At 31.9% G+C, this 18,992-nt stretch overlaps 1 protein-coding gene across 7 annotated transcripts in view; it reads left to right on the forward strand.

Annotated features, from left to right (window-relative positions):
• The window catches only part of Osbpl8 (oxysterol binding protein like 8), a 174,106-nt gene that overhangs the window by 106,124 nt on the left and 48,990 nt on the right, over positions 1–18,992 (forward strand). For all 7 annotated transcript variants that reach the window (XM_027920867.2, XM_027920951.2, XM_071609670.1 and 4 more), the window contains one exon: positions 18,006–18,076. In XM_027920867.2, the coding sequence (XP_027776668.1) occupies positions 18,006–18,076 (71 nt within the window). The remainder of the gene's footprint in view (positions 1–18,005; positions 18,077–18,992) is intronic.

The raw sequence follows: 18,992 nt of genomic DNA on the forward strand, positions 1-18,992 counted from the left end.
AATTAGATTATTTCAAGATATCAGCCATTCATTCTTTTTTAAAATAGAAGTGGTCTAGAATTTGCCAACCAAACCATTATTGCTCTAAAATACAGAGAGATGCCTTTTCTCTAAGAGATGCCTAACTTTAGCTGTCTAGCAAGAGAAATTAAGGGATAGATGCTTTTTCTGGATCTATAGCAGAGTCTAGAGTATCTTTTAAATATGACTTTTCATCGTATTTTCCTCTGTGCAAATGTCTACCATTTTAATATGGAAGGAGCTAGTAGACCAGAGATAATATATGCAGTTGTTCTCATCAGTATAATTTTTTTAAATATCAGGGAATTCAAAAGAAACTTATTGTTTAGTAGGCTTTTTCAACATGTATTGTTTGAGTCAGCTTTTTCATCACTGTGACCAAAAGACTTGCCGAACAACTTTAGAGAAGGAGAAGTTTATTTAGTCTTTATAGTTACAGAGATCTCAGGCCAAAAATGGCTAGCTTCATTGCTCTTGGCCCTGAGGGGGGGAAGAAAGAGAAAGAGGAGGGAGGGAGGAAGGTTGGGGGGGTGGGGGAAGAGAGAGACAGGCAGACACACAGAGAACATGCACGTGAGTGCAGCCAGGGACAAACCAAAGGTATACAACTAGTTATCTACTCCTTCAGTCACACCCTACCTGTATATAGTTAACACCCAGTTAATCCACTCAAGTGGATTAATGTACTGATTAGGTTAAGGCTCTTGTAACCCAATTATTTCACCTCTAAACTTTCTTGCATGGTCTCTCACATGTACTTTCAGGGGATACTGCATATCTAAACTGTAACATGAGTTAAACAATCTTGACCATCAATTTTCCAATCTTGACTGTTATTCCCTGTAAGAAATATATTTTATATTAGTACCTTTTAACAAATCCATGATTATCTTTAAAAAACCTAAAAAAGAAATAATTCATGAAAACTTATTTTATATCTAGATCTTTTCTATTATATTTTAAAAACACAATATTTGTGATCTATCAAATTGATTTTTCAATTTACCTATCAAATTGATTTTTCAATTTACTAATGGGATGACTTACCTTTTGAAAAATACTTAAACAAATATGTTTATTCACAGATAAAAATCTGCTTCTAACATAAGTACATCACATAATTTTGAATACCATTGTGTTGATCTTGCACCACACCTCCTTTGTAACTTTCACTTTTTTCATGCATAGGTAGTATACTGTGAAGCTTTGTTATAAATTTTACAGTGATTGAATCCAGCAAGCATGGCATAGCCAAATATGATTTATATTATAGGTTTCCAAAAAAATTAAATCAGGCTTTGAGCATAGTTTGGCCCTTAGTCTGACATTAAAATTAATACAAATCTGTAGTGATTATAAGTAATTCTAAAATTAATTTGAAATCACAAGATAAATAAAATGTTAAAAGATACATCATTGGTTCTTAAAAGTAACAAGTTTAGATTTTGTTTTTGAATTAATAGTACCTTTAAAAATAATTTTTTTAATTTAAAAACAATAGTGTTTTTTCATATTGAAGAAAATAGTATATGTATTTCCTTTGTGAAATTAATGTCCAATAATTATGTTAACTGTCTTATGATTGTCTTGGGAGAAGAGCTGTCTTTGGAGAAGGGTTCGAAAAGTTCCCAGAAGATAAGGGGAACTCCACTTGGGACCAGCGGGGTTCTTGGCATAGGTGAACGAAAAGAATCACAGCAGAACCCAGAAAGGCAGATGCCAGAGGTTTATTTAGGAAGGTAGATACACATTCAAGTGAGAATGAGAGCTGTCTCAAGAGTGAGTGCGAGAAAAACCTGACTTGGGCTTGGGGTCTAATATTCATGGGAGGACTGTATCAGGGACCAGACTAGAGGTGGATTCAAGGGTGGAACTGCACAATTTCACACCAGTTTTCCCTGGGCTTATGAATTTTTCTCATTTTACAAGGGCATGTTGCTCAAGATTTACAACTATGCTTTTTACATCTCAGTGGCCTATGGGTATTTCCTTTAAGATTCAGTATTTCTCTCTCTTTATCCTGAATCTTTATATCATGATCACCATAATATAGTTTTCTTTGAATTAAATTAGCTATTCAAGAATGTAATTTACTACTTCATTGCTGTTTTACATTTTTAAGACATTTTATATTGATCAAAACAATATACATATATATGTATATATACATAAACAGATTTTTTTTTGTGTGTGTGTGTGTGTATACTTATAATTTTAACCTGATAATGATATGGCATATAGGCGGGACAGGTAGTAGATAATAATTGAAAAAGACTTAGGACCGAGAACTTTTCTAACTTATAATGTTATTTTCACTGGTTATATGAAAGTGATGCTTTTTGAGTTTACCAAGTAGTTTCACCAAATATTTTTGAGTTTATCAAATATTTTTAAGTCTTTAACTAAAGAATATTAATGGAAGCTTTGTGAAAATTTTATAAATATGGATTCCTCTTTGACTTAAATCACATTTACTTAACTATCATTCAGACAAAGAAGGAAAGATAAAAGTTCTTTGAATTTTCAGATGACGAAAAGTGAGTAATCCCATCTTGGAGAAGAGTACAGATAATTGGTTTGAGTTAGGTTTACATGAGGAATGGAAGAAAGGAGGTGGAAACAGGTGGCTAATGGAGATGGCAAAATAAATCCTGCTTATTATGTCATATTATTTAGTAATATTTTGTTTTTCCTGCCTGCCTTCTTTCTTTGAACTATTGAATTAAGAACCTAGACATAGTAATATCATGTACATGTTGAGTGTTTTCTATGCATCAGGCAACTATTTAACAATTTTGTTTTAAGAAAAAGAAATTTACATCTGTATATACTGTGAAGTGAAATGTTTTATACATATTGAAGAGTGCATAAAATATATTTGTGGTATATAAAATAATATAACCAATACTTATATACCCCCACACCCCCCAGGTTAGGAAGGGATCATTGCTAGTACTTTAGAAGTCCTCATAGGTATCTACTGTTCCCCATTCTATTATGTCTCCTGATTGCCCAGTGTAGCCACAGTTCTCACTTTTGTGTAAATTTTCTTGCCTTTTTTTCTAATAATGTTATTGTATATGCATGTTTAAACTATTTGTATTTATTTTGAAAAACAGAGTAGTGTTCAAAGAAAAACTAGCAAATTTAACAGCTTATTTGAGCAAGAATAATTTATACATTGTACATCACTCAGAACCAGGAGATTCAGAGATCTCTGCACTATGAAAAGGGCAGTGAATGTTTAAAAACACAACTTGGAAGTAAAGCACGAAATAGCTTCATTGGTTACAGCTAGGTATTTTCCTTATTTGACCATAGTCTGATCAGTTCATTCACTTGTGATTGATTGAAGCTTAGCTGCTTTTATCATCTTGTCTGAGATCTGGCTGTTAGAAAAATTAGATTCCTGGTTAGGTTTCCATTCATTTACAAACTAAGGTTGTAATTCATTATGTAGGAGTTCAAAGTATACTTATTTAATTTAACTGTAAAAAGTACAAACCTAGCTGAGTGAGGAAAAGGGAATAATACTGCCTGAAGGTAAGCAGAATGTAATCTCTGAGTTCTAGTGTGGCTTTTTCTTTGAGAGTTTAAGAAAACCTTTGTTGAAATGGTTGAGCAAGATCATTACTAATGAGTCCTGGGAAACAGGGTTTATCATTAGTTGTGGTGTAGGTATGGCAAGAATATGATTAGAAGGGGTATTTTCTGCTTTTAAGTTCAGTGTCTTATGAGGAATATGTGAAAAGTAGGACACTTCATTGTATTGGAAGTATTCCCAGCTGATCCAAACACAAGGACATGAGGGAAGAGAAGAAACTCAGCATACAGTCAGACAAGCCAAGGTCAGAGAAGAACCTGGGCAAAGCTGACCCAAGCAGTTTGTGTGAAAAACATTGTGCAGTGGCAGGGAGTTTTTGGTGATAACAGATTTTTTTTTATATATATTGGGTGTCCTATTGCTATATCCCCTGCATTTTTGATTTACTGTCGTTTTTTGATAGGCTCTATCTCATCTGGAGTCCTGTGTCAGAAGTAAGCCCTATAGGAGATTATTTAAGTAAATATTTTCGGTTTTCTTCCAACAAGATTGAATATGGTTGAAGACATCACATATCATAGATATATGGGAGATAGTTAATTCATCTTGAACAATGAATGTCTTAGTACATTAGGCTTAATCCTACTTTAGAATCCTATGTGAGAAGAGTGTTCTAGTAAATTTTTAAAAAATATACATGGAAAGTAAAAGTTTGATTTTGGAGGTATCTGAAATATCTTTATTTTATCCTAGGAATGTAATTGATGGCTTCATTGGGTTGGGAATTCTAAGTTACAAGTTATTTTTCTTCAGATTTTGAAGGCATTGCTTATATTTTTGGACTTCTAAAGTATTATTGTTCACACCAATAATCTGACTTAAGATCCAGAGGAACTTGATGCTATGAATTATGTGCAGAAGGATTATTTGGGACAAATAGGATTGGTTCTCAATTTTTGTCACCACTAGTTTGTAATTTGGTATTCTGGTAACCACAAGACCATGACTATTTGTTAATCAGGTCTTCAATGTCTATTTGTGTTGTTGGTGTATTCTTTTTCTGGGTAAATACTTTTGTGCTATATACCTATTATGTTATATTCCTTTCCTATGGCATTAACATTAGGAGAGAACACATTAGTAGAATATCTTCATTTTGCCATTTTAACTTGGAGCATTTCTGAATACACTTTATGTGTATTCTTTGACTTAATCATCATAATACTCCTAAGCTATAGGTAATGTTATTAGCATTTTAAACAAGGAAACAGATTGAGAGAAATAAATAAATAAATAGCTATAATGCATCCAGCTAGAATTGAATATTGACAGTTTAATTTCAAATCCCACTCAGCCATTATTCAATAAGGCCTTTTATGTTGTTATATACTTTATTCCTTGAAAGGCAAACACCACTGTGTATATTAATTATAATTATTTCTATGATGTAATTTATATTTTATGACATGGAAAAAGCAAAAACAAAACTCAAACCTGTCTCAGTTATGGGTATTAACCATGAATTTAATTTTCAGTTTGTTTTTTAAATACTTTGGTCAAGAAAAAAAATAGCATTGCACAAAAAAAATTGAGTTGTTGTTTATTTACTTTAGTCCGTTATAGTAAAGAGAAATAGTCTTAGATTATTTGAGATCATATTAAGTGGAGTATGAGTAGAGAACCAGACTTGAAGTAAATGCACAGTATGGAAGAAAGTGAGATTTTTCTGGTTAAGTCCCTATAAAAATAAATGAGTAAGTTGTAACTGAATACATTGTTTTCCAGCTGAGTGGGTGGATTTCCAGGTTGAAAGTAAGAATTATAATCTGAAAAATAAATTCAAAACATATAAAGAGAACAATTGTCTAAAGCTTTTAAAATTAAAAATAAGGTAGGATAAGGTAAATGGATTTTAATAAAATTAGAAAAGATTTCCTTGGAATTTTTAGAATCAAGTGAAACTTGAAACTTCAGCATATAGTCTTTATCATTAGAGAGTATAGGGTATTGTGGAAATAGGAAAGTGTTAGATTTAATGACTTTGGGGGAGGAGGTGTCATTACTAATCAGTGTTTTTGTTTGTTTGTTTGTTTGTTTGTTTTTTTGCAATAGATAAGAATAAATGATGCCAGAGTGGACATCAATTGATTTTTTTAAAAATGTGTTTATTTTCTAATTAGTTTTAACTGTGGTAAAGAAAGGTATTTCCATTTGTTACTGTGATGATAAAGGTGTTCCTCTTTTAATTGAGAGTTTTAAATGGAAAAAAAAAATTTGAATATAATTAATTAAAGAGGAACTGTAGCAGCCCTGGTCTGTTTCAAGGGAGCAAGTATTGGAGCATACAGCATTATTATGGTGTCATTTTTAATCTTCTGTGTTGATTGGTTTGCATTAACACTGTCTCAGTGATTCATATGTCCCTGCCAGAAGTAAAACTTACATGTTTATTCTCTGCTTTAAGCTGCTGGAATTCATCAAAATTGTTCTTGGAAGAATATCTTTCCTTATGAATTCTTAATCATGGCTGAGGCATATAGCGGATTAGATATAAATCTAGAGGCTTTGGGAAAAATAAAAAGTGTTATGTTGATATCCATTTTTGAAGTAAGCAAAAACTGGAATAAAAAAAAGAGTCAAGAGGAGGGAAGTGTGGCTGGATACTACAAAAACATAATAGAAGGGATAAAAGACTTGTCTTTTTGAGAAAAGAAGAGAAACTGTCTTTATTACTTCATCCTGAATCACTGAGTATTGATCTTGCTTTGTTTTTCTAAAGCAGTAATTCAGTGCAGGGCGTTACTCTTTTGATAAAAAGGTAAAACGTTAGTGGAATAACCTACTTAAAAATCAGTTTATTTTTTAAAAAATCAGCAGCATGGCTTAATGCCTTTCCTGTCGTCTCATTCTCTGTTTATTGCTGATTTGACAGTCTCTAGTCCTTCTCCTTTGCTGTTAAATGTGTGTGTCCTTTGTTTGTGCTGGTGGGTTTTGCTATATTTGAATGTGAGAGAAAAGCCTGTCTTTGCCATATTGATCTAATTAGCCTTCTGGTTGAGCACATATACATTAAGTAGACCTTCTAAACCATGAAAGAAGAGAACTCACAACAACGTAGATTTTCTTCATGTACTGGGGTTTCACCCGTTTTATTTCCTCCTCGAATTGATGGCCGAAAGCTTGTCCGGAATGCTTCATTTGGAGGATACAATGAACTTTCTCCTTCGTTGCCAGGTTTGTTTGTTTAATCTTGCATTCTTGTCTTAATTTCTTGCAGACTTTTCATTGAAATGAACCAGGCATTTTAACATCTTAAAGCTGTTTCATTTAAACAAAACAATTCTATAGCACAAGATCAGGTTTCAGTAATTGCTTCTGTATGGCTTTGCTTTTCCATATTTTCTCCTATAGTCAGTCTCTTCAGTTAAAACTTGAGAACTAATGATTCAGTAAAGTAGGCATCTTGAGTGTTTATAGCATATTTTTTTGCTTTAATTACAGAAGCAAATATTATGACCCTTTGATAAGATAAAAACCTTTTTGAATTTGAGATAAATGCAAAATTCTATAAATAAACAAATTGCACTGACGTATGTTAAATGATATTTAACATTGACGTTTGACCATTCTTTTTTTGCAGTATAGTAACTATAATTGATGTTTAGGATAAGCTTTAATCTTACTTCTTTATTACTTTAATCTTTTATTTCAATTCCTTGATTAAAGGGAAATTTTACCCAAGTACAATTCTCAAAATATATTATTTTCTTGTTGTTGTTAGATGTTTTTGTGTCTTACTAGTTTTTAAAGAAAATATTTCTATTTTTAGGGTAATATTAATTTTGGGTAATATTTATGGGGTATATGACAGCTATGTTTAGACATTAAATAATTGATCAGTGAGATGTAGACATAAATCTTTTATTTGAAAAAGATTTATTGTATATAGTATTTCCATTTAATTTTAGATGTAAATAATCTTATGTTTTTCTTTCAGATTTTTAAACTGCTACATAACTATATCTACTCTTTTAAGATATTTTTCTTTTAAAATGAAAATATTTTTAATATTCATAGAAATATTGGCTAAAACCATGCCTTCTTAACCATTTTATGTCTTTTTTCTGAATACATTTTTAAATTTGAATTAAATTTCATGTTTTCACATTAGTCTTTATTCTTGGCCTTTTGTGAATATTCATGCCCATAGGTAGTGTATACATTCTTTTGAGATAGTGAAACATCTAATACAGTGTTCACCTGGCAATTAAATAAATTATTGTAAATTCATTGATTTCATTTTCTTTTCTAACAGTGTTTTCCAAAAGAATTAGAAACCATAGTACTGAACTGTAGTAAGTAGCATAATCTTTAAGCAGCATTCATAATCCCTATTGAATCTTCTTAGCGTAACATGGTTACTATCATACTTCATTCTTATGTTCTCAAATGGAGTAAAATTTAGAATTTGCCTTTATTTAGAAATGGACTTAAAAACTTAAGGTATTGAAATTCTTAAATTTGTTAAATACTGCTTTTTTTTTTACACTGAGGCTTAGTTCAGTTCTGTATTTGTCCCTGTCTTCTTGATTGTATTTTTTAAGCCAACAAGCTTGCTAGGACTCCTTTTTTGCTGACCTTCATGCTACAAGTCTACTTAAGTATCAAGAAATAATCATATGACATTGATAAACAACATAAAACTTTGCTTTTTCAAAGTTTGATGTTTATTTAATTAGATAATTAAGAATTATCAGTGTATCTTGTCAAAGAATATATTTAAGATCATTTTAATGGGTTTACTTTGTTTTAATAGAAGGCAAAATGTTTTTTCCTAATTCTTTGTACATTTTTTGTTAAAAAATTTTTTTTGGAGTTGTAGGTTGAACAATACCTTCATTTTATTTATTTATCTTTATGTGGTATTGAGGATGGAATCCAGGGCCTCACGTGTGCTAGGCAAGCACTCTATCACTGACTTATATAGACCCCAACCCCCTAGTTCTTAAAATAGAGAAAATCAGATTGATAGGAGTGATTCCATATTATCTATAAAAGAACTGTGATTGAAAGCTCTTTACTTTATCAGGTAAGCAGATTGAAATTAAGTACTTCAGAAAAGTGATTTTTTGTTATGCATTTAGTTAGTTAAAAGTAAAAGAAAAATTCTTCTCAGATTTCATTGTTGTTGAAAGTTTTTAGATGCCTTTCTTTTTATCTGAGGTCAGTAGAGAAAGAAAAGAGGGTGATTCTACATTAGTGAAATTTAAAGATAAATTTGTCTTATCACATTGAACACAGCGCTTTTTGCTTTATTGTACTTTAGTTTTCATAGGAAAGTTTCTTTCTTTCCATCTCTTACTTCTTCCTCAAGAAATACATTGGTTTAGCCTTTATAAAGAGCTGTAATATACAAATGGCACTCCTACCCAAGTGCTCATAATGGTGCTGTGATGCCATGTGTTTTGTGTTTTGTTTATTTAGTTCATGTCTGTCTCTTCCTTCATTAATCTCAGCTGTTATTTCTAGATATGCTCATGTGCCAGTCTCTAGAATAGTACCTAAGAATTAGAATAAATAAACTTTGAGCAAAGAAATCAAATATAAACAAATGCAGAGATTTTTTTTTTTTACTGTAAATTCTTTTTTTTAGTATAGCTTGACTTCTTAGAGACATTTTTTGTACAATTTCTTGTTTCTGTGTTCAGTATAGTTAATATTAATGCAGCAATTCTGCATTTATTTTGTGGATATCCATTCTGTATTTGTAGATATCTAATATAAAGTCTTATTTTAACAAGACTGATAAAATTTGCTTTATTATATCTCAATATTAGTGAACCAGATTTAATTGAGATATTTAAAAAGGTGGCCCCTTGTCACTGATCATAGTACTTGTATTATGTGACTAAATTAAAAGAGTAGAATTCTAATTTATTCAGGAATAATATTACATTGTATTAGCAAGGGAAAGTAAGCCCTGTATATTAGAATTTTTTTTTCTTATAGTGCATACAACAAGACTCTTTCTTTAGAGTCTAATTGATTTTCCCCTAACAACAGGGCTGAACCACTGGGAGTTAAATCACTTGCCCAAAATCATACAGCTAGTGAATGGTGGTTTCAGAGTTTTAGACTGAGGTAATTTGATTCCATAGCTTATTCTTTTGACTATCCCATTGCTTTCATTATAAGCAATTATCTTATGTATTTTTGTTTGAACACCTGGCTTCTCTCTAGACAGTAAAGAAGGGAATGATAACTATATATTTTCATGTTATTAGAAACATCTAGTGCAATGAATGACACATTGTAGGTGCATAGTGTTTTGTTTAGTTGAATATTTATAAGGGATAAATTCATTATTTCTTACAAAACTGTACTATTTTTGAAAAGCATTGACAAAATTTCAAAATAGTAACTTGAAAAAATAGGAAATTCTATTTTTAAAGCCTACAAATTTGAGAAATAATAGGACAGAAATTTTAGAAATCAAGTGAAAACAATAACTAAAATATTAAAAAATTACTGGAGATGCAGATGAATAATTAGTGAAGAGAAAGGTAGGCCTAAAGAAGTTACTTAGGATACAACAGAGGGAGGAAAAATATAGAAGAAAAGCTGAGACATGGAGAAAAAAAGGGGGAAAAAATCTGTCATGCATTTAAAAATTTTTCAATCAGAAAAGAAGCCAGGAAAATAATCTTTGAATATAATGGCTAATACTCTTCTACAACTGATCAGTGACACCAGTCCACATCTTCCCCAAAAGCAAAGCAGGATAAGCAGAAAAAAAAATTATACCTAAATATGTCATAGTAAAATCAGAGGGGGAAGAATAGACATTAAACTAACTCTTGTCTGACTTCTTAACCTTCTTAACTGAAATAGTAGAAACCAGAAAGAGCTTGGAAGGATATTTTCTTTCTTTCTTTCTTTCCTTCTCTCTCTCTCTCTCTCTCTCTCTCTCTCTCTCTCTCTCTCTCTCTCTCTTCCTTCCTTCCTTTCCTTTCTTTCTTGGATTGAACTCAGGGGACACGACCACTGAACTACATCCCCAACCCTATTTTGTATTTTATTTAGGGACAGGGTCTCACTGAGTTGCTTAGTGCCTTGCCATTCCTGAGGCAGACTTTGAACTCAGGATCCTTGTGCCTCAGCCTCCCCATGGAAGGATATTTTCAGTAGGCTAAAAATAAGTAATTGCCAATGTAAAATTCTATGCCTCTTAAAAACAACAACAACCTGTAACAGTGAAAGTCAAGTAAATACTTTAGACATAGACAAGCTGGGATAAAGGTAAGAATAGAAATTAATGGACTAGCCAGATGCGGTGGTGCAGGCCTGTAATCCCAGTAGCTCCTGAGGCTGAGGCAAGAGGATCCAGGAGTTCAGACCCAGTCTTAGCAATTTAGTGAGGCCCTTAGCAACTTAGTGAGGCCCTAGTGAGATGCTGTCTCTAAATAAAATATAAAAAAGGGTTGGGGATGTCACTCACTGGTTAAGTGTCCAATCCCTTGTGCCAGAAAAAAAAAGTGTTCAATCCCTTGTGCCAGGAAAAAAAAAAAAAAAAAAGGAAAAGAAAAAGAAATTAATGGAATAGAGAATCCATATATTGTAGAAAGGATCAATAAAGCCCAAAATTGATTCTTTGAAAAAGATTACTAAAATAGATAATACTTTGGTAAGACTGATAAGGAAAAAGAAAAGACACAGGTAACCAGAATCAGAGATAAAAAAAAGGAGGAAACAAGTAATCTCTATATGCTGGTCTGTTCTAAAGTCTATTTCAAGTAGTCAAATTCTTAGTAAATATAATTAACGAAACCTGTTTTTAAAATAAATAGAACACCTGAATAGTCCTAATAACCATTATGAGATTGAATTAGAAATCTCCAGAACCAGGTGAACATTGCCAGCAACTTTTGCCAAAAATTCACAGAAGAAATAATTAAAATCTTACATAACTGCATTCAGAGAAAGGGGCCGAGGGGAGAATATTAGGGGAGGAAGGGGATGGAGGAACACTATAACCTTGATATGAAATTCAATTGAAAAAAATTCTGTAATTTTTAATGGTCCTTTTAGTATCTTTTTTTAATAAAGAAGAAAATACATTATGACTAATTTGAATGAGAACCTAAGAATACAGAATTGACTTAACATTAGAAATTAATATGGTTTACTACAGTCATAGATTAAAGGCAGAAAAATCATATGGTTTTCTCAATAGATACGGGAAAACTTTTTGGTAAAATTCAAGTTTTATTTAAAAAAAATAACTATCATTATTTTTTGGTACTGGAAATGGAACCCAGGGCCTTGTACATGCTGAGCAAATTGTATCTAGTGCTGATTTATACCCCTAGTCCTTATTTTACTTTCTTTTGAGACTCAGCCTCATGAGTAGTTAGGATTACAGGCATGTACCATTGTACTAACTCAAATTTCAGTCTTGAAAAACTCTTAGAAAACTAGAAGGAATGAACTTTTTTACAATTTCTGTATCAATATGTATACCTAAATCATGTATATATCAATATTCATATGGAAAATATACAGAAAACAAGATTAAATATAATGGTGAAATGCTGATCAGTTTCCTTTTTGATTAGGAACAAGACAAGAATGCTAATGATCACCATATCTAGTCAATATTGTACTTGAGGTTCTCAGTGAAACAGAATAGAGAAACCAGAAATTAACCTACATACATAAGAATACTTAACACATGAAAAGACAGCACTGCAGACCAGTGAATAAAAGACATTCTTTTTAATAAATGGGAGAGGGTCAATTTGCTATCTAAATGGGAAGAAAGTGTAATTTTACCTCTGTATTACACCATACTCAAGTGTTAGTTCCAGGTGAATCATAGACCTAAATGTAAACCAAAACTACATTATTGGAAAATGTCTTATTGAACACAGACTTAGGAAAGAATTTCTTAAAACACCAAGGCATTACCCATTAAAGAAAGAGATGGCTGAATTTATCAATAGTAAAATTAAGAGCTCTTTGCAAAAGAAACCATATAGCATATAGAGAGACAAGCCATAGAGAGATTTTTGCAACAAATAAAGTTAGCCAAGGACCAGTATTGATAATATATTTTTTAAAAAATTCCATGTAATCAGTAACAAAAAGACATCCAGGGTTTTTTTAAGTACGATAGATCTGAGAGTTCTTCTCAGTTGTAAAATTAAAATAGCCAGTTAATATTTTAGAAAGTATTCAACACCATTAATAATCAGGAACATGGAAATTAATGGATTGTCGATGAATTACACATCCATCATATTGGCAAAAATATTAAAAATTTGTAGCATACTGATGTTATCATGAATGTGTAGAAAGGAGAACTTTTGTACATTTAAATAATTTGAAATCATTAAAATTGAAGATATACCAGTCTATAATTCAGAAATTCTGCTTTTAGGTTTAAATCTTAAAGAGAAACTCATGAATATGTGTACTTGTTACATTTCCAAGAATATTCAGCCCTGTTGTTCATAAAAGGGAAAAACTAGCAACAACCCTAGCATCTATTAATGGTTGAATGGATAAATAGCAGGATAGCTATGTAGTACAATTTGCAATTAGCAGTGAAAATGAATTAAATACCTGCTGTGACATACTAGCAAATAACTGCGAAAGCCATGATACTTTTGAGGAGAATGGACTGTGATCAAGAATTGATCTGGGGAAGATCTTATGGGATGTTAGCAGTTCTGTATTTTTTTTTGATTTGGGTGGTGGTTATGTAAGTATTCCTTCTATTTGTTTAATTATACATTTTTGTCTTATTCATTTTTCTAAAGGTGTGCTATATTTTCAATTAAAAAAACTTTTGGAAGAAAACTGGAGTTCATTTTTATTAATTTTTTAATCAATTGGTAAAATTTTTGAATTTGAAAAGATAAATAATATTGAGACTCTCTTTTTTTTTTAAATTGGCATACAGCATATAATGCAGTAAATACTGGAGTACAAATATGTGGGAAGTGTGGTGTATCTCAGAGAAGAGAAAGCTGACTGTGCATATGTAATAAGCAGGACCTTCCAGAAGTGACTTTGGGTTTTGAGAGGCATCATGACATTGTGGAAACATCATGAATTTTAAAGTTAGACCTAAGTTGAATCAACTCTGCTACTGTCACTTGTTGACAGTAGTCAGCTTGCTTAATTTCTGTGAGCTTTAGGTTTTTAACTTTTTTTTCCAGCTATATAATATGGTTAATTTTTTTTCATGTGATGTTATGGTATAGATTAGAAGAAAGAGGCTGGAATGTAGTTTAGTGGTAGATTGCTTGCCTGGCATACATGAGGCTCTGAGTTCAATCCCGAACACTACGAAAGGGATTGCAGGGAATATAAGAAAAAAGTGTAAGTAAGGCATCTAGCATAGTATCTTATAAAAGAGTTCCCACAAGTGGATATTGGCTACTTTATTGTTTTCATTAATATTATAGTGTTAATTATCACTATACTTGTCCTTATTATTAATAAACTATTCAGAAATTAGCCAGGTATTAATGATCACTATAGTTACTATAATACATTAATCAGAAATTAGCCAGGTATAGAATAAGTTAAAGGGATATAAACTAAGTGGGAATGGATGTCAAAGCAGGGAAAGTGTAATTAACTCAAGATTAGGGAAGGTATATATTTCATGTTTATTTTTTTATTTCCACATACATATGGTTAAGTGCGTGCTTTTAAAATTTTCAGTCGTGCATAGACATGTATAATTACTTAGAAATTCTCGGAAAGTTCCCTCATGTCCCTTCCAGTCAGTATCTCCTGCAACAAAGGTGAATCTCTTTCTCTATGCCACAGATTAGGCTTGTAAATGGAATCATATGGTACTTTTTTTTTTTTTTGATGGTGATAAGTGGCTTCTTTCACTCAATGTTATGTCTGTTGTTTTTTTTTTCTTTTTCATTACTGTGTAGTATCTTATTGTATGAACATACTGTAATGTATTCATTTATTTATTCTACTATTAATAACCATTTGAATCAGTTCCAGATTTTGAATAGTATAAAAAAAGCAGCTGTTAACCTTCTTGTACTTCTCTCTTGATGGACATACATGCTAATTTCTGTTGACTGTATCTAGGATTTGAATTTCTATGTGTTAAAATATATGAACACTCAGCTTTAGTGAAGGAAAAGTGAGGAACGAGAAACAGGTAAGCGAGATGGAGACCAGGCAGAGATACACAAGAGAATTTATTTGTCAGAGCTGACAAATAAAGGCCATCTCTATAGTGGAGAGAGGGGCAAAACAGGCTTGAGTTCCAGGACTTTTACAGGGCAGGCTCAGGAATCAGATCCTGGCGGGTCCTAAGCCAGTGGTTAGGGGTTGGGTTGTTATAAGGGAGTGGAGCCTTTTTCAGAAACACCCTTGGGCAGGAAAGCGAAACTTTTTCCTCAAAATGGGGGTTTTCACTTACGATGGCTGTCCAGATGCTAAGCAAGGATCTTACATTTAGTAGATACTGTCAGGTAGTTTTCCAAAGTGATTTATACTCCTGCCATTTATGAGTAGGATTCCAGTTACTCCACATTCTCATCCATACTTGAATGGCTTTAGTTCTTTTAATTTTAATTTTGATAGGAATGTTGTTTCTGTCTCATTTGTGGGAAGGGAGAGAATACTTAGAAAAGAATTTGCCATCCCAAATCACTAAAAGTAAATTTGGTAAAACTTGTAATCCTAAACTGTTCTTCATTATTGATAGTGTTCAATAATACATACTTCAGGATTTTGTCCACAAATGTAACCACTCTAAAGGAGTAAAGTAATACTTTAAATAATATTTTAAACTAATTCTGAATTCTCACACATAGTAGAAAATAAATAAAAGCTCAAGATATATTTTGACAGAGCTCCTTTGGCTTCTTATAAATGTATTTTCATGACTGACTTAAGGTAAAAACATTTTACACACTTATAGGAAACCAGCTTTATTCAGCCTAATGGAAGAGTCCCTAGTATGATATTTTTCTCTTTGCTTCTTGGAATTTCCCTTGGGAACTGTTATGATTTGAAGAGGAAGTATTCTCCTGAAAGCTCCTATGTTAATAGGGGAAGAATTGAAAGGAATTTGTTAGAATGTGAAGGCTGTAACCTAATCTGTCCATCCTAGTTTGAATAGACTAATTGGGTGGTAACTCTAGGCTGATGGGGAGTGACTGGAGGAGGTGAGTCACTGGGATGTGGCATGGGGTGGGCCTGGAAGGGCCGCTGCCCCTTTTCTCTGTCTCTCTGATTCCTATGAATGGAGCACCACTCTCCCACCACACCTTTTTGCCAAGATGTTTGCCTCACCTTGGGCCCAGAGCTATGGAATCAGCCCACCATGGACTGAACCTCTGAACCATGAGCCAAAATAAATTTTTCCTCCCCTAAGTTGTCACAGCAACACAAATTTGACTAAAATAAATTTAACATACAGCTTTGCAGTATTTTCATTTTAACACTTTCATTTTTATATGTTCTTTGCATTTTACACTGATGAACTACGTTTTTTACCTTTAGTTGAAACTCAAGGCACTTGACCAAACTTGGATATTTTAGGAAGCATTTTGCTTTACTCTTCTATAATTAAAGTAACTTGGAAGTCATCAGAACCTGATTATAAGATAATCGTGATTTGTAAGTCTAAGGTATATAGACTTTTAGAATGAGATTAATTTGTTGAGTGTGACAGATAATATATAATCTAGGTTTATGGATGTCCTTTTCCAACACTTGAAACTTTCTGTAGACATATTTGTACTTTTAAAAAGTTTATTCTGACTTCCAACTTTGTTTTCATTTGCTGTCCTATTTATTAAAGATTTGTGAGCTGGACATAGCGGTGCATACCTATAATTCCAGAGATTCGGGAGGCTAGGGCAGGGTCTAGGTTAGCCCCAGCAATTTAGCAAGATCCTGTGTCCCCCCACACCTCACAAAAAAAAAAAAAAGAAAGAAAAGGAAGGAAGGACTGGAAATATAGCTCAGTGGTAAAGCACCCCTGGGTTCAATTCCTATTACCAATAAGTAAATAAAATAAATAAATGATAGAAATAATATGTGAATATAGATAAATGAACTAGGCATTTTTCTTAATCTAATAAATGGATTGATCTAGATTCAGGTAAAACTAAAATAACACTAGAGTAATTGAAGTATGTTTCTGTGAGATTTTTTTCATTTACAATATATATTTAAAGAAAACATGAGTTCTCTTGCACATATGTTTAGATCTTGGAAGTAACTTAGGTTAGTCATTAGTATTAAAAATTACTTTAGAGCTAAAGAGAAATTAAGGAACATTCTGGTCTGGAAGCATTTCCCCCACCTACATTGTATATGCCAAGTTGTGTACTCATTCCAGGGAATAAATATCATTAAACTCTAAAAAAAAATTACTTATAACTGTTTATTGCTTTGAATAAATACTTCAAAAATGTTTAATTGAATTGTGTAACTCTTTGGTTTACCTTATACTGAATTTTCAAATTTCTTTTGAGTTTTCATTAAAATTTCATGTAATATTTATGGAAGTTTTTTCCCCTAGTATTAGGATTGAGTGATCCTTCTTTCCAGAGGAGGGGGGGAAAGGCTCTTTTTCATACTATAGAAATAACTTAATAAAACATCTGAATTAAAAATAATGGATAGTCTTAGTTATTATGAATCAAATAGAAACAAGTGGTATTATTGATATACTAGAAATAATTTTCAAATGCTTCAAGTACTGGTACTATAATTATACATTTATTTTTTAATAAAGGCTTCTTTGGAACTAGAATAAATAATTATAGGGAGGGATTAATATTACCTGTCCTCAAAAATAGAATGATTCTCATTAAAATGTGTACTTTTTTTTATGCTTGTCATATATAATTTTCAGTAGTAACATTTCTTATTTGAGCCCTCCTGAGCTGGAATGTTCATCCTGCCTCAGACTCTCAAGAAACTGGGAGTGCATGCTACTGTACTCAGCTTCGATTTTTAAAAAAGTAGATGTATCTCTCACTCCAGATTTATATTCCAATCTTCTTTTGTTACCTATTTGTAATATTTTTATCGTTTGACAAGAGATGAAAAGTATGTTGGGTTTATTCTTTCAGTTTAGGATTCTTTGTTGGAAATGGGCACACTACAATAAAGGCTCTATGAGGGCTGATTTCATATATAGTGCTCTAGGAGTACAGAAAAGAGCTATTTAGTTTAATGTTGGAGGGTTTTAGGAAATATTTCATCATCTCTCTGAACCTGAATTAATTTATATGTACAGTCTGGGCCTCCTGTACTGATGTTATAAAAGATAACATATACTTGAAATTGAATGACATATATGTATATTTAATTTTTAATATTAATGACTATATATGTTCAAAAGTAGTAATATTGAGATATTGACCTTTTTTTCCCAAAGGTTTTGAAAGAGGGAAGGAAGATAATTCTCAAAATAAAGATGACTCTTCACTTTCTATATCAAAGAGCAAGGTAAGTATCTTGTTATTCCCAAATATATAATTATGACATTTTTATAATATTTAAGATGAGGGGATTTCAACTAAAATCCTATCAAACTTTTATGAGATATTTTTATTTTGGTATGTCTAAGCCATATAGTATGTATGAGAAAAAATATTTTACTGGGTCTGATTTAAGCACTCTTGGTTAATGAAAAATAGAGCTGATTAGTAACCATTGTTTTCTCCAGAGTAATATTTTTTCTGGTATGTGTAGTACAACAGTACTTCTCAAACTGGAGACTCGGGGTTCCATTCAGAGATAGTCTCAGGGGTATTGTCTTTTTAAAAAAAATTCTTTAGTGTTCAGAGTTTATTTACATGAAAAGAACACACATACACACAACATACACACACACACACACGCACACACGTACGTTACTGTTTCCCCCAGTTAATGGCCAATAATCTTAACATTAATACCTTACAATAAAAATATATTTTATTAAAATATGGCACAGTTTTCTAAATAAATATTTCTCAAACTAAGATATTTATACATATTCTTAGGTCTATTGGGAGTTTTTTCTTGAAGAGTACATACTCAAATTTGAGAAACACTATAATGACTCCATGGTTTCCCTGTGTGTTTGCTGTTCATTGAATTTTCTAAAATTTGTCAAGAAGTTTGACTTTTGATTGCCCTTTCTGATCAAATTTAGTATTAGCAGGAACAGCTTTTATGTTGTGGATTTAAATCTTAGTGACTGTAAGAAACTATTTCATAAGGCAGTGAATTCTCTGCTATTCTCAGCAGCAGGTTTTGCACTTACTGCCTTATATTTTCAGCCCTTATTTTGGGGAGTGATTGAGAGGATTGCACAATATCTTTTTATGTATGATTTTATATGAATGCTATTCACACTTTTCAAGTATTCATTACATAA

Source organism: Marmota flaviventris, chromosome 3 (assembly GCF_047511675.1).
Source record: "Marmota flaviventris isolate mMarFla1 chromosome 3, mMarFla1.hap1, whole genome shotgun sequence".
Classification (NCBI taxonomy): Eukaryota; Metazoa; Chordata; class Mammalia; order Rodentia; family Sciuridae; genus Marmota; species Marmota flaviventris.